Here is a 13520-nt window from a genome sequence, read left to right as displayed (position 1 = left end):
GCTGGAGATCCAAGTTTCTCTTCTAGGATCACTCGAGGACCCCCTGCTCTGTAGCAGTGCTCAGCACGTGATGGTCCAAATGGTGCCTCAGCAACATGAACAGATGACTGCATGCCACCTGTCTTCCTAAATCTCTGTGGAGTAGCAAAGACTGCAAAACCTTAAAGTGTGTGAGCGCTTTCCTGCCTCTTAAAAGCCATTGTTATCAGCACAGGATGCTCCTGTTATTCCATCGCTTACTCTGGCGATTGGATTCCTCTTGGAGTTGTCCTCTCCTTCTCGACATGCTGCGGCAAACTTGATCCACTCCCGCTTTTGTCTTCTGACAGTTTGCCATTTTGTAGCGCCATTTTCTACGTCTAATTCTTTTACCTTAAGCAAAAATAGTTCACATTTCATACCGTGTTAGAACAATTTTACTTAGTAAGGACATTTATTCAACACTGTAAGGTACACCCAGAAGAAGCAATGGTATTGAATTTGAGGAACAAAAAAAGTTTTTACTAATTTGCAATTCTGGATAGATATAGCTTGGCCATCCTTACTAGCTACTTCTTTTGGAATCATGTCATTACTAACTATATAATTTTCGTGAAAAAATTATATTAGCTATGTGTGGAGCCATAATATGTTATACTGGATAATATGGTATATACAGTTTTTTTTCTTTCCATCTGTCCTCATAGGTGAGCAGACATTTGGTTCTGTCCAAAACATCTGCAGAAACAGTTGGTGCATGCCAAATGGTCCTTGATATTTGGCCTGTCCAAATACATTGATAGAGATGTCCAAGCTGACCCATCTACCTAACCCCACATGCCATGACCAGCTAGGCTACCAAGGCAAGAAGGGTTATAATTAGAGACAGAGTCACACCATAGTCATTGGACTAATAAAACATGATAGTATTTTTATGTATTAATCCTGTAAACCTAAAGTATAAATGGGTGTTACAGGCTATTTGAACCCAGGAATGTTTTCTAAGCTTGGATGTTTTGGACAGGACTAAATAACAAGGACATTTTGGTGTGGACCAGGTGTCTCTGTGGGTATTTTAAACAGGGATTAAATGTTTCACTCGGTAGAGACCTTGCCCGCCTCACCCTTCATTGAGCTCTGACCAAGCTTTCTGGTCTCCAGAGTTTAAAAGATTGCTGCTATTCCAGGTAAGTGTATCCCTTGCAAAAAGAAAGTTGTGTTGGTGAGTGTACTCACCTAAAAGAGGGGAAGGAAGGAGACCACTCTGGCATGCATTATTAAAGGATTAGAAGAATATGTTAACTGAAATGATGGTAGCTGTCATAATCTCATCGACACCTATATGAGTTCTCAATACTGTTCTTTTGTATCTGTGCTTGGCGTAGGTTTTTCTCTTTATAGTCTTATTTGCTATTGTTGGAAGCTGTTTAATAATTTTATAACATTAAAGACTTTAGAAGTGTTACTACGTGTATAAACATATCTGTATACACACATAAACACTTGCATATATATTTTTTGTAGCTCAATGTACTTGTTGAGACACAGATAATTGTATGTTTGTTTAAGCTAAGGCTTCATTTAATTACCACTTTGGGGGAAGGAAATGTTCCATGTGAATGGAGCTTCTACTCAGAACTAAAGCATTAACATTTCCCCCATTTTATGCAACTTCCTAAAATGTACCACTTATTCTCTATTTTGTCAACAGAAGTTACAAAAGTAATTATATTTTCTTCATTGTTTAGTATTATCATAATGAAAATTTAATTACCATAACAAAATGAAGCCCTGCCAGAGAAGACAGTAGTTTCGTTTCCTGAGTCCTAGTCTAAATGACGGGATTCTCTGTTGTTTTCTTTAGTTGTGATTACAGATTTCTTTTTGTTTTTGGCATTTTTTCCCTCATCGATTGACCATCCAATTGTCTTTCTTGTAGATGTAATTGTCTAAAATCTTCCTCCAATGCTAATGTGTTACTATGGTTCTTTTCTTTTTCTTTTAGGTTGGAGGATGTAAATAAATTACTAGTGTAGTTTGACAGGAGTTACTATGACACTAAGCTGTCACAAATCATGTTTAAAAGCTTGGAAATATAAAATTATGGGTTTTACTATAGCTATTCTCAAATATTCTGATTTTTGATATGTGATGCATTACAAAATTTATTTTTTCTTTCAATTTTACATGAAGAAATAGTTTTAATATTTATACATTACCTCAACAATAAATTCACTGTTTACTTCCAGCACCACCTGTTATAGAAAGCACAACATTAGTATAAGTTTGCATAATTTAAACAAAGCAGTGTCATAAAACTATTGACAATGCTCTCTGATTAATTCATTTCTTAAGTATGCATTTTGCTAATAATATGGAATAAACATAGGTAATACAAAATTAATAACACGGGCTCTTTGTCCTCAATATCTTTTAAACTTTTAAAGAAGACAAAGACATAAATCTAGCAAAGGAAGTTAGGATCCGTGCTTCAGCACAAGCACCCATGGGTTCAGTGGGAGGAAAAGTAGACAACTCAAGCTGTCAAGTGAATTTCAGGAAGGCCTCATATGAGAATGGGGATTTGAAAAGGGCTCTGTAGGATGAAGCTACTGTGATGAGAAGTTGATGGGAAAAATTGTTTCAGTCAGAGTAAAACATAAACATAGGTGTAAAGGCACTAAGTTTCAGAGTATGTTCCGGGAATGGAAGACAATATTTTAGCTGGAGGGTCGAGGAAATAGTGAGGAGACATGGGAGGCAAGATGAGGGGTGTCAGTTTGGAGGCAGGGCACGAAGTGTCTCATATACCTAACTAAAGAGTTTTGGCTTTATTTTATAAGATACTAGGATTAACAAAAACATCGTCTTTAAAACCTGTCAAAACATGTCAATGTTTTGAAGGGAAGATTACAAGGGAAAAGCACCTGAAGTCAAGACACTTAAGAATTAGCGATTGCTTAGGTAAGACATAGTTAGAACATGAACATAGGTGCTGATGTGGAAGGAGGAGGGTGGAATGGAGACATTTCTAAAAAATTGATAAGGCTCATAGACCGTGAGTGCAAGGGGAGGGTGTGTCAGATGATTTTGGTGCCTTAAGTTGGCTTTCTGGGACAATGGGGGTATTTTTAATAATAACAGAAGATTCAACAGAAGAATATCACAGCAGGGAGATAATGACTGAAGTTTGTTTTATTTATTTTTAATGTGCCTGTAAAATTTGGGATAGATATAAAATCTGGAGAAGTGGAATTTATCTAAACAGGAGTGCTATTTAAAGTTGCAGGAAATGAGAATAGTATATGAACAAGTTTAAGAAGATCAGTGAAGTAGGCACAGAATCTTATAGGTAATACTTATATTAGAGTAGGAGACAGAAGGAAGAAGTCTAGAAGCAGAGAACAGATCAAGGAACCAGGTTTGTGGGTGCAGATCAGGTCCTATAAACATGAAAATGGTAAAAAGTGGCAGTGGTGTGGTTGTGGTGGAAGGTGAGTAAGCAAGCTGAGTTCAGAAGAAGGAGACTGGATAAGTAGAGTAGTAGTCAGAAAAGAGACTGAATGAAGGGAATTCAGTGATAAGAAGTTAGACAAAGAGGAACTACTTAAGGGTTCACGTCTCATTGCGAGGTCAAGGAGATTGGGAACTGAGAAGTTCTTGGGATCTTAAGCAGGTAGTCATTGCAAACCTTTGTGAGTGGGATAAGCCAAATTGCTGGAGTCAAGGAACAAATTCCTAAGAAAGTGGAAATGACAATCATAGATTGCATTTTCAGGTTAGGAGATGAAAGACATGTGAGAGGTGTGATGCAGTACAAGGAGCTAATTAAATGGAGAAAATAAAGTATCATTCTACAGGGGATGAAGAACTTGAGGACTAGTTGGCATTAGGAAGCAAGAGTATAATGCACAGCCTGTCTGTTTTATGCCTTCTCTAGTAGAACTTGGCAACCCGGGAGTGTGAGGAGAAGGAACTTAAGGGCTGTTCCGGAGTTGTTGGAGATTGTTATCAAGGCAGAGAGGGGGCTGGGGAAGTGATAAGCCACCACTGTGAACTCCAGAGACTGAGGGAGCAGAGTAAATCCAGGGAATTGAGATGAGGGAGACATTGGACCAGGTGGAGTGGGTGCAAAGCAGGTTTTGCAGGTTTTAAGGAGCTATAATAAGGAGTGAAGGGTGCAGGTGGGGATTTGGAATGGTAGCTGAGTCCAGAGCAGGGAAAATCAGAGATGACAAATGTACCAGTAAGGTATAGTGTTTCTGCTTAACTCACTTGCTCTCTGATGTGTCATTTTATTAGACATTAGTAAAATATCTAGACCTGGAAAAGAAGTTCAATATGTAATAGAAGATGGTCTTCTATTATTTGGTTGCATAAGGTGTTTTGTGTCATAATGAATATTGCCTTTGGGGGTTAGATATTCTTTTCTCAGAAAAGTAGATGATTCTGGAAAATATAAGGAAAAGCAAAAATCACACAGAACCTAACCACTTGGAGATTACTTATTATTGTTAATATTTGGAGAATTTTTCAGACTTTTTGTTCAAAAATATAGGCAAATTATAACTTTTTTAAGCCAAAAGGAGTTGTAATATACACGTCACTTAATAATCTTTTTCGCTTAACAATTATCACGATAAATCTTCATGTCAGTGAATACATACATACATACATGCACTTTGATGACATACACTTTGATGGTTGCCTTGTATAACTTACATTCAGGTGATGATAGGATACTAGGGTAAGAGAACCAGTAGATTCTGCAGTTTAGTGCTGCAGATTAACCTCTGCTGTGATTCTCAGGCACTGTCCCCTATGGGAAGGATAAGTAGAAGGCTGCCTTGGTGGACGCCAGAAGGTTAGTGAGCTCAGCATGTGAGCCCATGGTTAACAAGAAGGTCTCTCTCCTTGTTCTCAGCTTCCCACTTTCTCTTTTTACCCTTTCCTTCACTTCTTTTTTTCTCTTCTTTCTCTTGTCTTCTTGATCTTTTCTTAGGTGTGTCGCAGAATCAGGGTAGCCTCATTATGCTGCTTCCCTTCATAATGCAGTCAGAGATGTGGCAGGTCCTTTTCATTGTGTCCTCACCCTGGTTTCTGTTAGCTTTCAACAAGCTTGCAAGGTTAATATTGTATCTACATAGTGTTAAAACACCAGCTCAAGAATGGACCCAAATCACTATTCTATTGTTTTGTTGTTGTTGTTAAGTTAATTAAACCAGGAGGCCATTAAAATAAGGTGGCTCTGATGCTCATGGAGCTTGGTAAGCCAACCAAAATCTAAGGTTGTAAGTGCCTCAAGGCTACAAAATTGAAACCTAAAAACAATCACAAACATTCAGTTAGGCTTTGAGCTAAAGCCAGTCAATGATGTCTTTGCATGGCTTCCATCTTTTCTTTATAAAAATTCTTTTCCAACTTCTATTGGTGCAATGTTTCTAACCACTCGGGTTTTGATTTTTGTTTTGGTAAATTAAAAAATTTTAATATGCCTCAGATTATCTTTTAACTATTCATTTACACAACACCTAAGTCTTCTCTTGAATCATCTGATATTTTACTAAATTGCTCTGGTTTTGCTGAAACTTTACTGTTATATAACTGTGGCCTCTAGCTCTGGGAAAATATTGATGTTTATGTTGATCACTATTAATATTGTTTTGAAGAGGCCTTCAAGAGATTTTGTTTATGCAGCCTTAACTTTGAAAAAATATGTTTTTCAAAATTTTCTATAGTGACATCTAAAAATTTTATTAAAAGTTTAAATAGCTACAAAGGATGGGATTAAAAATTTATAAATGTTGATATTTTAAAATAGATGGTTATGTTAGCCTGCAGGATCTGAATGTTGTAGTTATTTCAGGTACTATTCCATCCATTAAAAAATAGGTGAGTAAATGCTTTTATAATAGTTAGAAGTTTTATTTCATTTCTTTTTCTCCTTGAATTCTTATATGTTATTTCCATGTAGTGAACTTTATCTTCCATAGGTTCATCTGATTAGAATATATTTTAAGCTTTAAATATATTTAAACATATTTTCTTTTATTGAGCAAACTACCATATTTTGCCATGTATAATGTGCACCCACTTTTTTGGCCCAAACTTTCAGGAAAAAAATCTTATCTTTTAATTTTTAAAATTCAATTATTAATGTATATTTAAATACATGTTATCTGTATTATAAATGGCATTATTTTGCATACAGATAGCATTATTACTTTCTAGATTATACTTTTAATGCATAAGCATAAATAAAAGAATTAAAAACATATATAGATACAGAATTAGTACTACTCACATATAATGATGCACATCCTCATCATTTATTTTTACCTAAAAATTTTGAGCAAATTTGAGTGTGCACTATTCAGAGCAAAATACGGTACTTTTCTGCAACAAAAATATATATATGATTAGAAATTTTATTTTATTGTTACTTTTATGGCTGTATAGGTGTTAAAAATCGATTTCTTCTAGATTAAATTAGCTTCACAATCATTAGCAGCACAGTTGATTTCCAGCAAATATAGAAATTTTGATACAATATCATTAATCTAGAAAGTAAAATTTTATCAGAAGTTTATTGCAAAGACATGAATGAAGGTTTGAAAAAATAGTTCATGAACAACTATTACTGCTAGAATTAAGCATCAATTCTGTTTTGCTTGGTTTTGTTTTTCAGTTGTAAGTACTGGGAAAAAACTTGTTCACATAAATAGGCGCATGATATAGGAATTTTTTTTAGTAGCACAGTCATTAATTCTTAAAACTTATTTTGAATTTATCACTTAAATTTACAGATTAATCTAGCATTAAAAATGTTTTTTCTATTCCTCTTTGTTTTTAATTTAAATTATTTTATTGTTGTTCAATTATAGTTGTCTGTATTTTCGCCCCATTCCTCCCTTCCTAAAAATGATTTTAAATGACTTATTAGCTGACAACTCCAGTATGTCCTCTTACAATTTTGTTGAAAATACATGATTGAAAAACCACATGACTTGCAAAAAAGATTTATTATGAGTTTTAAAGTCAGTTATTTTCCTCAATACTAACATGAATATTTTGAGTTGTCTCTTAGTATAGTGCACAAGATACTTTTATAATTTGTCATGATGTAACAGTAATATTTGCAGTGGGTGAGAGGTGTGACTTTTTTAAAAGGGGGGTTTGGGAGAGGAGAACTAGCTTGTTGTCTCAGGTTTGGCTGCATGTTCAGCCAAATGACTTAAGGAAAGAATATACTTAAGGAAGCTTAAGATCTAGTAAACGATTCCTTTAAAACTATCTGTACATGTAGCCTTTGAAGTGCTTTTGTATTGCAGGGACATCTGTGTTCCAATTTGAAGACTATTGTTATAGTAGGAATTAAGCTAGCAAGTTGTTTAAATTGGGTTATATTTCTCCCATCCAAGTACTAACCAGGCCCGACCCTGCTTAGCTTCTGAGATCAGACGAGATCGGGTGCATTCAGGGTGGTATGGCTGTAGACTAAATTGGTGTATATTTCTAAGTCAAATAATTTATATCTTAAAGTGGATATAGATCCCTAAATTATAAATTAGTTTCATTAAAAGCAATATGGTATAAACACAAGTACTTCAGACTTGAAGCAGAAGAACCGAGTATGAGTCTTGACTTTGTTTACCAGATGTGACTTTGGATAAAACCCTGACCTCTCTCTGATTCAAGGAGAGTAAAAGTGTGAAAGTAGTAGGCTCAGCACATTAATAGAGGAAAGAACAGCGAATGAGGAGCTTTCCTCTGTGCTTCAGAGTTCAGAGGGTGTGCTCACAGTACTTCCTAACATATAAAAGTACCAGTCAGTCATTTTGAAACACTTGGAATTAGCCACAAGGCTTCCAGAGGGAAGAGGGAAGGGTGGAAGGATGGGTGAAAAAAGTATAGGGGAATATAATCAATAATAGTGTGATAGCTGCTCGGTGATGAATAGTTACTAGACTTAGTCTGGTGAGTACATTGTAAGATACATTACATACCTGAAACTAACAAAATATCATATGCCAACAATACAATAAAAATAATGAAATAATAAAAACTAATAAAAATTAAGGTTTTTTGTCTGGGAGGGAAAAAAAGAAAAAAGAAAGATATGAACTACCTTGTGCAGATTTGTCCTCAGTTTAGAAAGAAAAAAGAAGTGGTTTGAAGACCTCCAGTCAGGATGGAGGTATAGGCATACATGCTTCCCCTCCTTATGCAACCACAGAGAGAATTACAACTAAACCTCAAAGCAAATAATACCAGAGCTTTCAGAAAATTGAACTGTATAGAAGTCCAACAACCAAGGTTTTAAAGAAGCTGCATTTATCCAGGTGGGTTGAGGGGATGGAGGCACAGAGATGGTCGGGGAGGAAAGGACATATGGTGTGGCTTGGAGAGGCAGTGGGGGAGGAACAGACATTCCTCCCCCACTGTGAATGTGTCACATTCACATATGGTAGATAAAAATTGAGAGGGACACCTTGGGACCCAGTGGTCCCAGCCCCAGGCCAGACTGCACAGTCCAGAGTTCCAGTGCCAGGAAGATAAATTCCCATAATTCTTGGCTGTAAAAACCAGGGGGAGTCAGGGTGGCAGAAGAAATTGCTGGTTACTCAGGAGACACTGCTTAAAGGAATTGCACGGTCTTATAATGTATGCAAACCCACCCATGCTGGAATTCAGCACCAGGGCAACATCTGGAAGAGTGCCAGTCACATATGGGGAGTGGGTGAAGTGACTTGAAATAGGGCAAATGCCAGGAAAACCTTCAGAAGCCAGGCAGTGGCATTGTTCCCTCCCTGAACTCTCACCCACAAAGAACCACAAAGCAGTGAAGTGGGTTGCCCTGCCCTGGAGATTAACTAAGACTTTACCTCAAACAATTTACAGGTGCCTTTTCTACAATAGGCCACAATACCAGGACAGAGAGTCAAAACGCTCTACCTAGTACACAAAAGCAAGTGCAGGGAGGCCGCAAAATTGAGGAGATGAAAAAAATATGTTCCAATTGAAAGAACAGAACACAACCTCAGAAAAATAACTCAAAGAAATGCAGATAGCCAATCTATCAGATGCAGAATTCAAAACACAGGTGATCAGGATACTCACAGAGTTCACTCTATACGGCAACAACGTAAAAGAAGAAGTGAAGGTTACATTACATGAAATAAAGGAAAACCTACAAGGAACCAACAGTGAAAAAGGAGGAAGCTGAGATTCAAATCAATGATTTGGAACATAAGGAAGAAATAAGCATTCAACCAGAACAGCAAGAAGGAGCAATAATTTAAAAAATGAGGCTAGTATAAGAACCTCTGGGACATCTTCAAACATACCAACATCTGAATCATAGGGGTGCCAGAAAGAGAAGAAGAAGAAACTGAAAACTTATCTGAAAAAATCATGAAAGAAAACTTCCCTAATTTGGTGAAGGAAATAGATATACAAGTTCAGGAAGCATAGAGAGTCCTAAACAAATTGGACTCAAAGAGTACCACACCAAGACACATCATAATTAAAATGCCAAAGAATAAACATAAAGAGACAATTTTAGAAGCAGCAAGAGAAAAGCAGAGAGTTACTTAAAAAGGAGTTCCCATAAGACTGTCAGCTGATTTCTCAAAAAAAAAAACAACTTTGCAGGCTATAAGGGACTGGAAAGAAGTATTCAAAGTGACAAAAAGCAAGGACTTACAACCAAGATTACTCTATCCAACAAAGCTATTGTCTAGAATGAAAGAGCAGATAAAGTGCTTCCCAAACAAGGTAAAACTAAAGTTCATCACTACCAAACCATTATTATATGGAACATTACAGAGACTTTTAAAAAAAGGAAAAGATCAAAACTATGAACATTAAAATGGCAACAAATTCACAATATTCTACAACTGAATCTAAAAAAACAAACTAGGCAACAACCAGAACAGGAACAGAATCATAGGTATGGAGATGGGTTGGAATGCTATCAGCTGCGAGGGGAAAGGAGGAGAATGGGAGAAAATGTACAGGGGTTAAGAAGCATAATTGGTAGGTAAAAAAGAGACAGGGGCATGTTAAGAATAGTATAGGGAGTGGAGAAGCCAAAGAACTTACATGCACAACGCATGGACATGAATTAAAGGAGGGATTGCTGGAGGGATTGGGTGCACTGGGTGGAGGCAGAAAGAGGTGGAAAAATTGGAACAACTGTAATAGCATAATCAATAAAATATATTTTTAAAATAAGAATGTTCTGAGTTCATTTCACTTTATTCTTGTCCTCTCTACAGAACCCAAATCAAGTGAAGGATAGCAATAATTGCATATAACATGGAGAATCTTTGAGTCTAAGCTCTTTTTCATTCTTGTCCTATCTCTGATATTTGGTTAGGTTGGGGCAATTGCAATGCTAGATCGCAGGTTCATGTCTAGCAGAATTTATGTTGTGCCTGATGGAGTCCTCTGTGGTCCACTTCTGGTAGTTCTGTGTTTGCTCGTCTGGCTCCACTGATGAGGGTAACAGCAACCAAGCCTACACACGTCTGCTCTCTTTCTGTGACGTTTTCACTGAAGAAACTTGGCAGATTTTATTCTTAGGCCCATCAAAATCATGAGCTCTGTCAGGAAGCTCCTCATTTTCCAGGAAACACTTGTGAATGGGTGTTTTGGAAAAAACATTAAGTGACATCATATTCCTAAATTTCACACAGCATAACGGCATGAACTGTGAAGAATAGGTATGGGTTCCGGAATAATATAGAAAATCCTTGTCTATAAAAGTCACCTTTCAGAGCTTATGTAGGCCATGTATCATGCAAGGTGGGGGGGGAATTTGGCCTGAGAGCCTGGCTAAAACCTAGCACACAAAATGGAGATAGCTGAGACCAGTTACCACAATGGTGGAGAACCAGAAAGAGAGTCAGAGGCACCTGCAGCTGAGGGAGCAAAAATAACCCTGAGAAATGTTTTGGTGTCCTGAGTGTGTTATGGTCTCTATGGCCTAGTTGATGAGAGTTTCTTGTCTTCTTTTTTCCCTTTGGTTGTCCTTACAATGAATTGCATTAACTAAAATAACCCAAATGGGACTTTTTTCTGGCAATATAAAAGTGCCTACAGAGTTAAAATGTATGTGTCTGTGCTAATGTCCAAGAATATGATGAAAGATGAGAAGTGAGCACCTGACCTGAAAGGGACCACATGTTAAAAGAGGGAGGAAAGTAGGTAAACAGGAAAAGATATTGGAATGTCATAGACATGGCAAATGAAGCACATACAGGATGCAGCATTGGCCCAGAGGGGAAAGGAGTCAAATCTGGAACAATAGAGTTTTGGACATGTGGTACCCATGTTCAAATTCTGGTACCACTTATGGGCTATGTGCATCATTTAGGCCTTGAAACTTTCTTTATTTGTAAAATCAGAATACTTCTATTTCCATTTCAGGAGCCTTACATGGGCGAAAAGCTTTGTAACTATAAAAATGTTCTGCTAGTGTGGTATGGTGAAATGGGAAAGCAATGACAGACCAAATACCAGAGCTATTTCCACATCCTGCAGAAAAGAAAGAGAACCAACTCCTTTGTTGTCTCAATTTTAAGCCTAAATTCACTACCCACAATGAAGTTGCCTGTTAGCATGTAGGCGGGAAATATGGTGAAGTGACTTGGGAAGAAAGATGATCTGGAAACGAAATCTATTCATTCATTCAAAAAATTTCATTGCTAAAATATTACGTGATAGGCACTGTCCTCTGTGTGTAGGATGAATTCTGACCTGTTATGTTAGGTATACATTCTAGGGAGAATAATAGGATAGCCAGTATTTCATAGTCATCCAACTTTGGGCAAATTGCTCAAGTTTTTCTAGGTTTACTTTTCTCTTTCTTAATACTTTCTCATGGAGAGAATACAGTGATTTTATATGAAATGTGTGGAATCTAAGTCAGTACATGTGCTTATTGCAATGTTAGAATACATATTACTCTCTTCCAAATTGAATATATTTCAAGTAGTCACTACAGAACAAGCCTACTTTTCATCTCCATGACTTCCCTTTTTGAAGTCAGTTTTCGGAGTCATTTGCACACCTAGTACCTTATTAATAAGCCTTCCTCTCCTGAATAACACTTATAAAAATAACTGAGTAAAGCAATTGCCATCCTCATAGGGCTGTGATAGAGATGCCAAGTTCAAGCCTAATTATACCACTTTTGTTTATAATTGAAGGTATATCAAGCAGTGGCCTTTTAGTTTGTAAGCTGTGTAATTTTCTGTGTAGAAAGGAAGGATGAACATTTCCCATGCAGGTAATATCGGAAAGTTTCACTGGTCACTCCTTTCACACACCCTGTCGTCAGAGCTGCTCTTGTGAGTAAGGAATTCCAACTGCAGTCCCAGTTGTGGAAGGGAAAGAAATACAGCTGCAACTCAAACAACACATTCATTGCTTTATAAGGAACACCTCCTTGGATACTTCAGGACTAGGAAGGAGTCATACAACTAGGTAATAAGGATCAAGAAATTCTTTAAAAAAAGAAATACCTTAAAAAGAAGAAAGGAAAGCATCTATCTCAAGAGCCATTTGTTTTAGAGCAGGATTTTTATCCTATAATTCCATAAACAGATATTATTGGCAAGACTGTATTAAAGTTATAGGTCGTGATATAATAGTAATACTATCTTTTGGCATATAAAACTTCTGTAGGAATTTGAAAGCAACACTTGGTAGGAATTATTCGCTTGTTTTAAAATATGTTTTGTAATTCCTTAGTCACTTATACCAGCAGAGAAATAACAGAGGTGAGATATACTTCTAGATAGTCTTTGGTATGATGAGGACATAAAAAATGCCTGTAACAAGCAGTATTGGAACCAATCATTTAATGCTATTTTAGATATTCTGTTTAGTAAGAATGAAAAAGGAAATTGGATGAGATTGTTTTTCATGCCTTGGTTGGCATGCCTCATTTGGTTGGGCATTTGTCTTGCTACGCAAAAGTACTGCTTCGATTCCCTGCCAGGACACACGCCTGGGTTGCAGGTTTGGTCCCCAGTCAGGGCATGTACCAGAGGCAACCAACTGATGTTTCTCTCTCACATTAATGTTTTTCTTCCTTTCTCCCTCCCTTCCCTTCTCTCTAAAAAACAAAACAAAACAAAAAACCCCAACAAACACAGATTTTTTTATCAGCCTCTACTTCTAGAAATTTGCTTGATAGTAAAAGAAATTTCTGTTTCACATGCCAGAATCACGTTGTTTTAAGTGAGAACTAAAATGATAAGTGGCTAGGTCAGGCCTAAATTGATGATCAGTTTTGATGCCTGTTTTCAACTTACAGTGAAATAATATTTATATGTTTAGCCACTGACCTTCCTTACTGTCCAAGAATCAGAATTTTAATAGAAAGGTTAACATTTTATATGTGGCATGAATGATCACCATATGTGCACAAAAATCTTGTCTGAGGAAAGCTACAGGGCTGTTTTTGTGATCTTATCAACTCAATAAAATATAGGCCTCTCACAGCTAACAGCTGTTTTGCCCTAAGTGAT

General features: G+C 36.8%; 1 protein-coding gene across 1 annotated transcript in view; it reads right to left on the bottom strand.

Moving 5' to 3' along the window:
- The window catches only part of DSG4 (desmoglein 4), a 51417-nt gene that overhangs the window by 24780 nt on the left and 13117 nt on the right, over positions 1-13520 (bottom strand). Inside the window, exons 2-3 of the mRNA XM_053664317.1 lie at positions 2199-2234; positions 241-372 (exon numbers count right to left, since the gene is read on the bottom strand). Of these exons, the coding sequence (XP_053520292.1) occupies positions 241-372; positions 2199-2234 (168 nt within the window). The remainder of the gene's footprint in view (positions 1-240; positions 373-2198; positions 2235-13520) is intronic.

The sequence above is a fragment of the Artibeus jamaicensis genome, unplaced genomic scaffold, assembly GCF_021234435.1.
Source record: "Artibeus jamaicensis isolate MK-2021 breed Jamaican fruit bat unplaced genomic scaffold, CSHL_Jam_final contig_354, whole genome shotgun sequence".
NCBI classification, from domain to species: domain Eukaryota; kingdom Metazoa; phylum Chordata; class Mammalia; order Chiroptera; family Phyllostomidae; genus Artibeus; species Artibeus jamaicensis.
The sequence above is the reverse complement of the archived record's forward strand: the minus strand, read 5'-3'. Positions and strand labels throughout refer to the sequence as shown.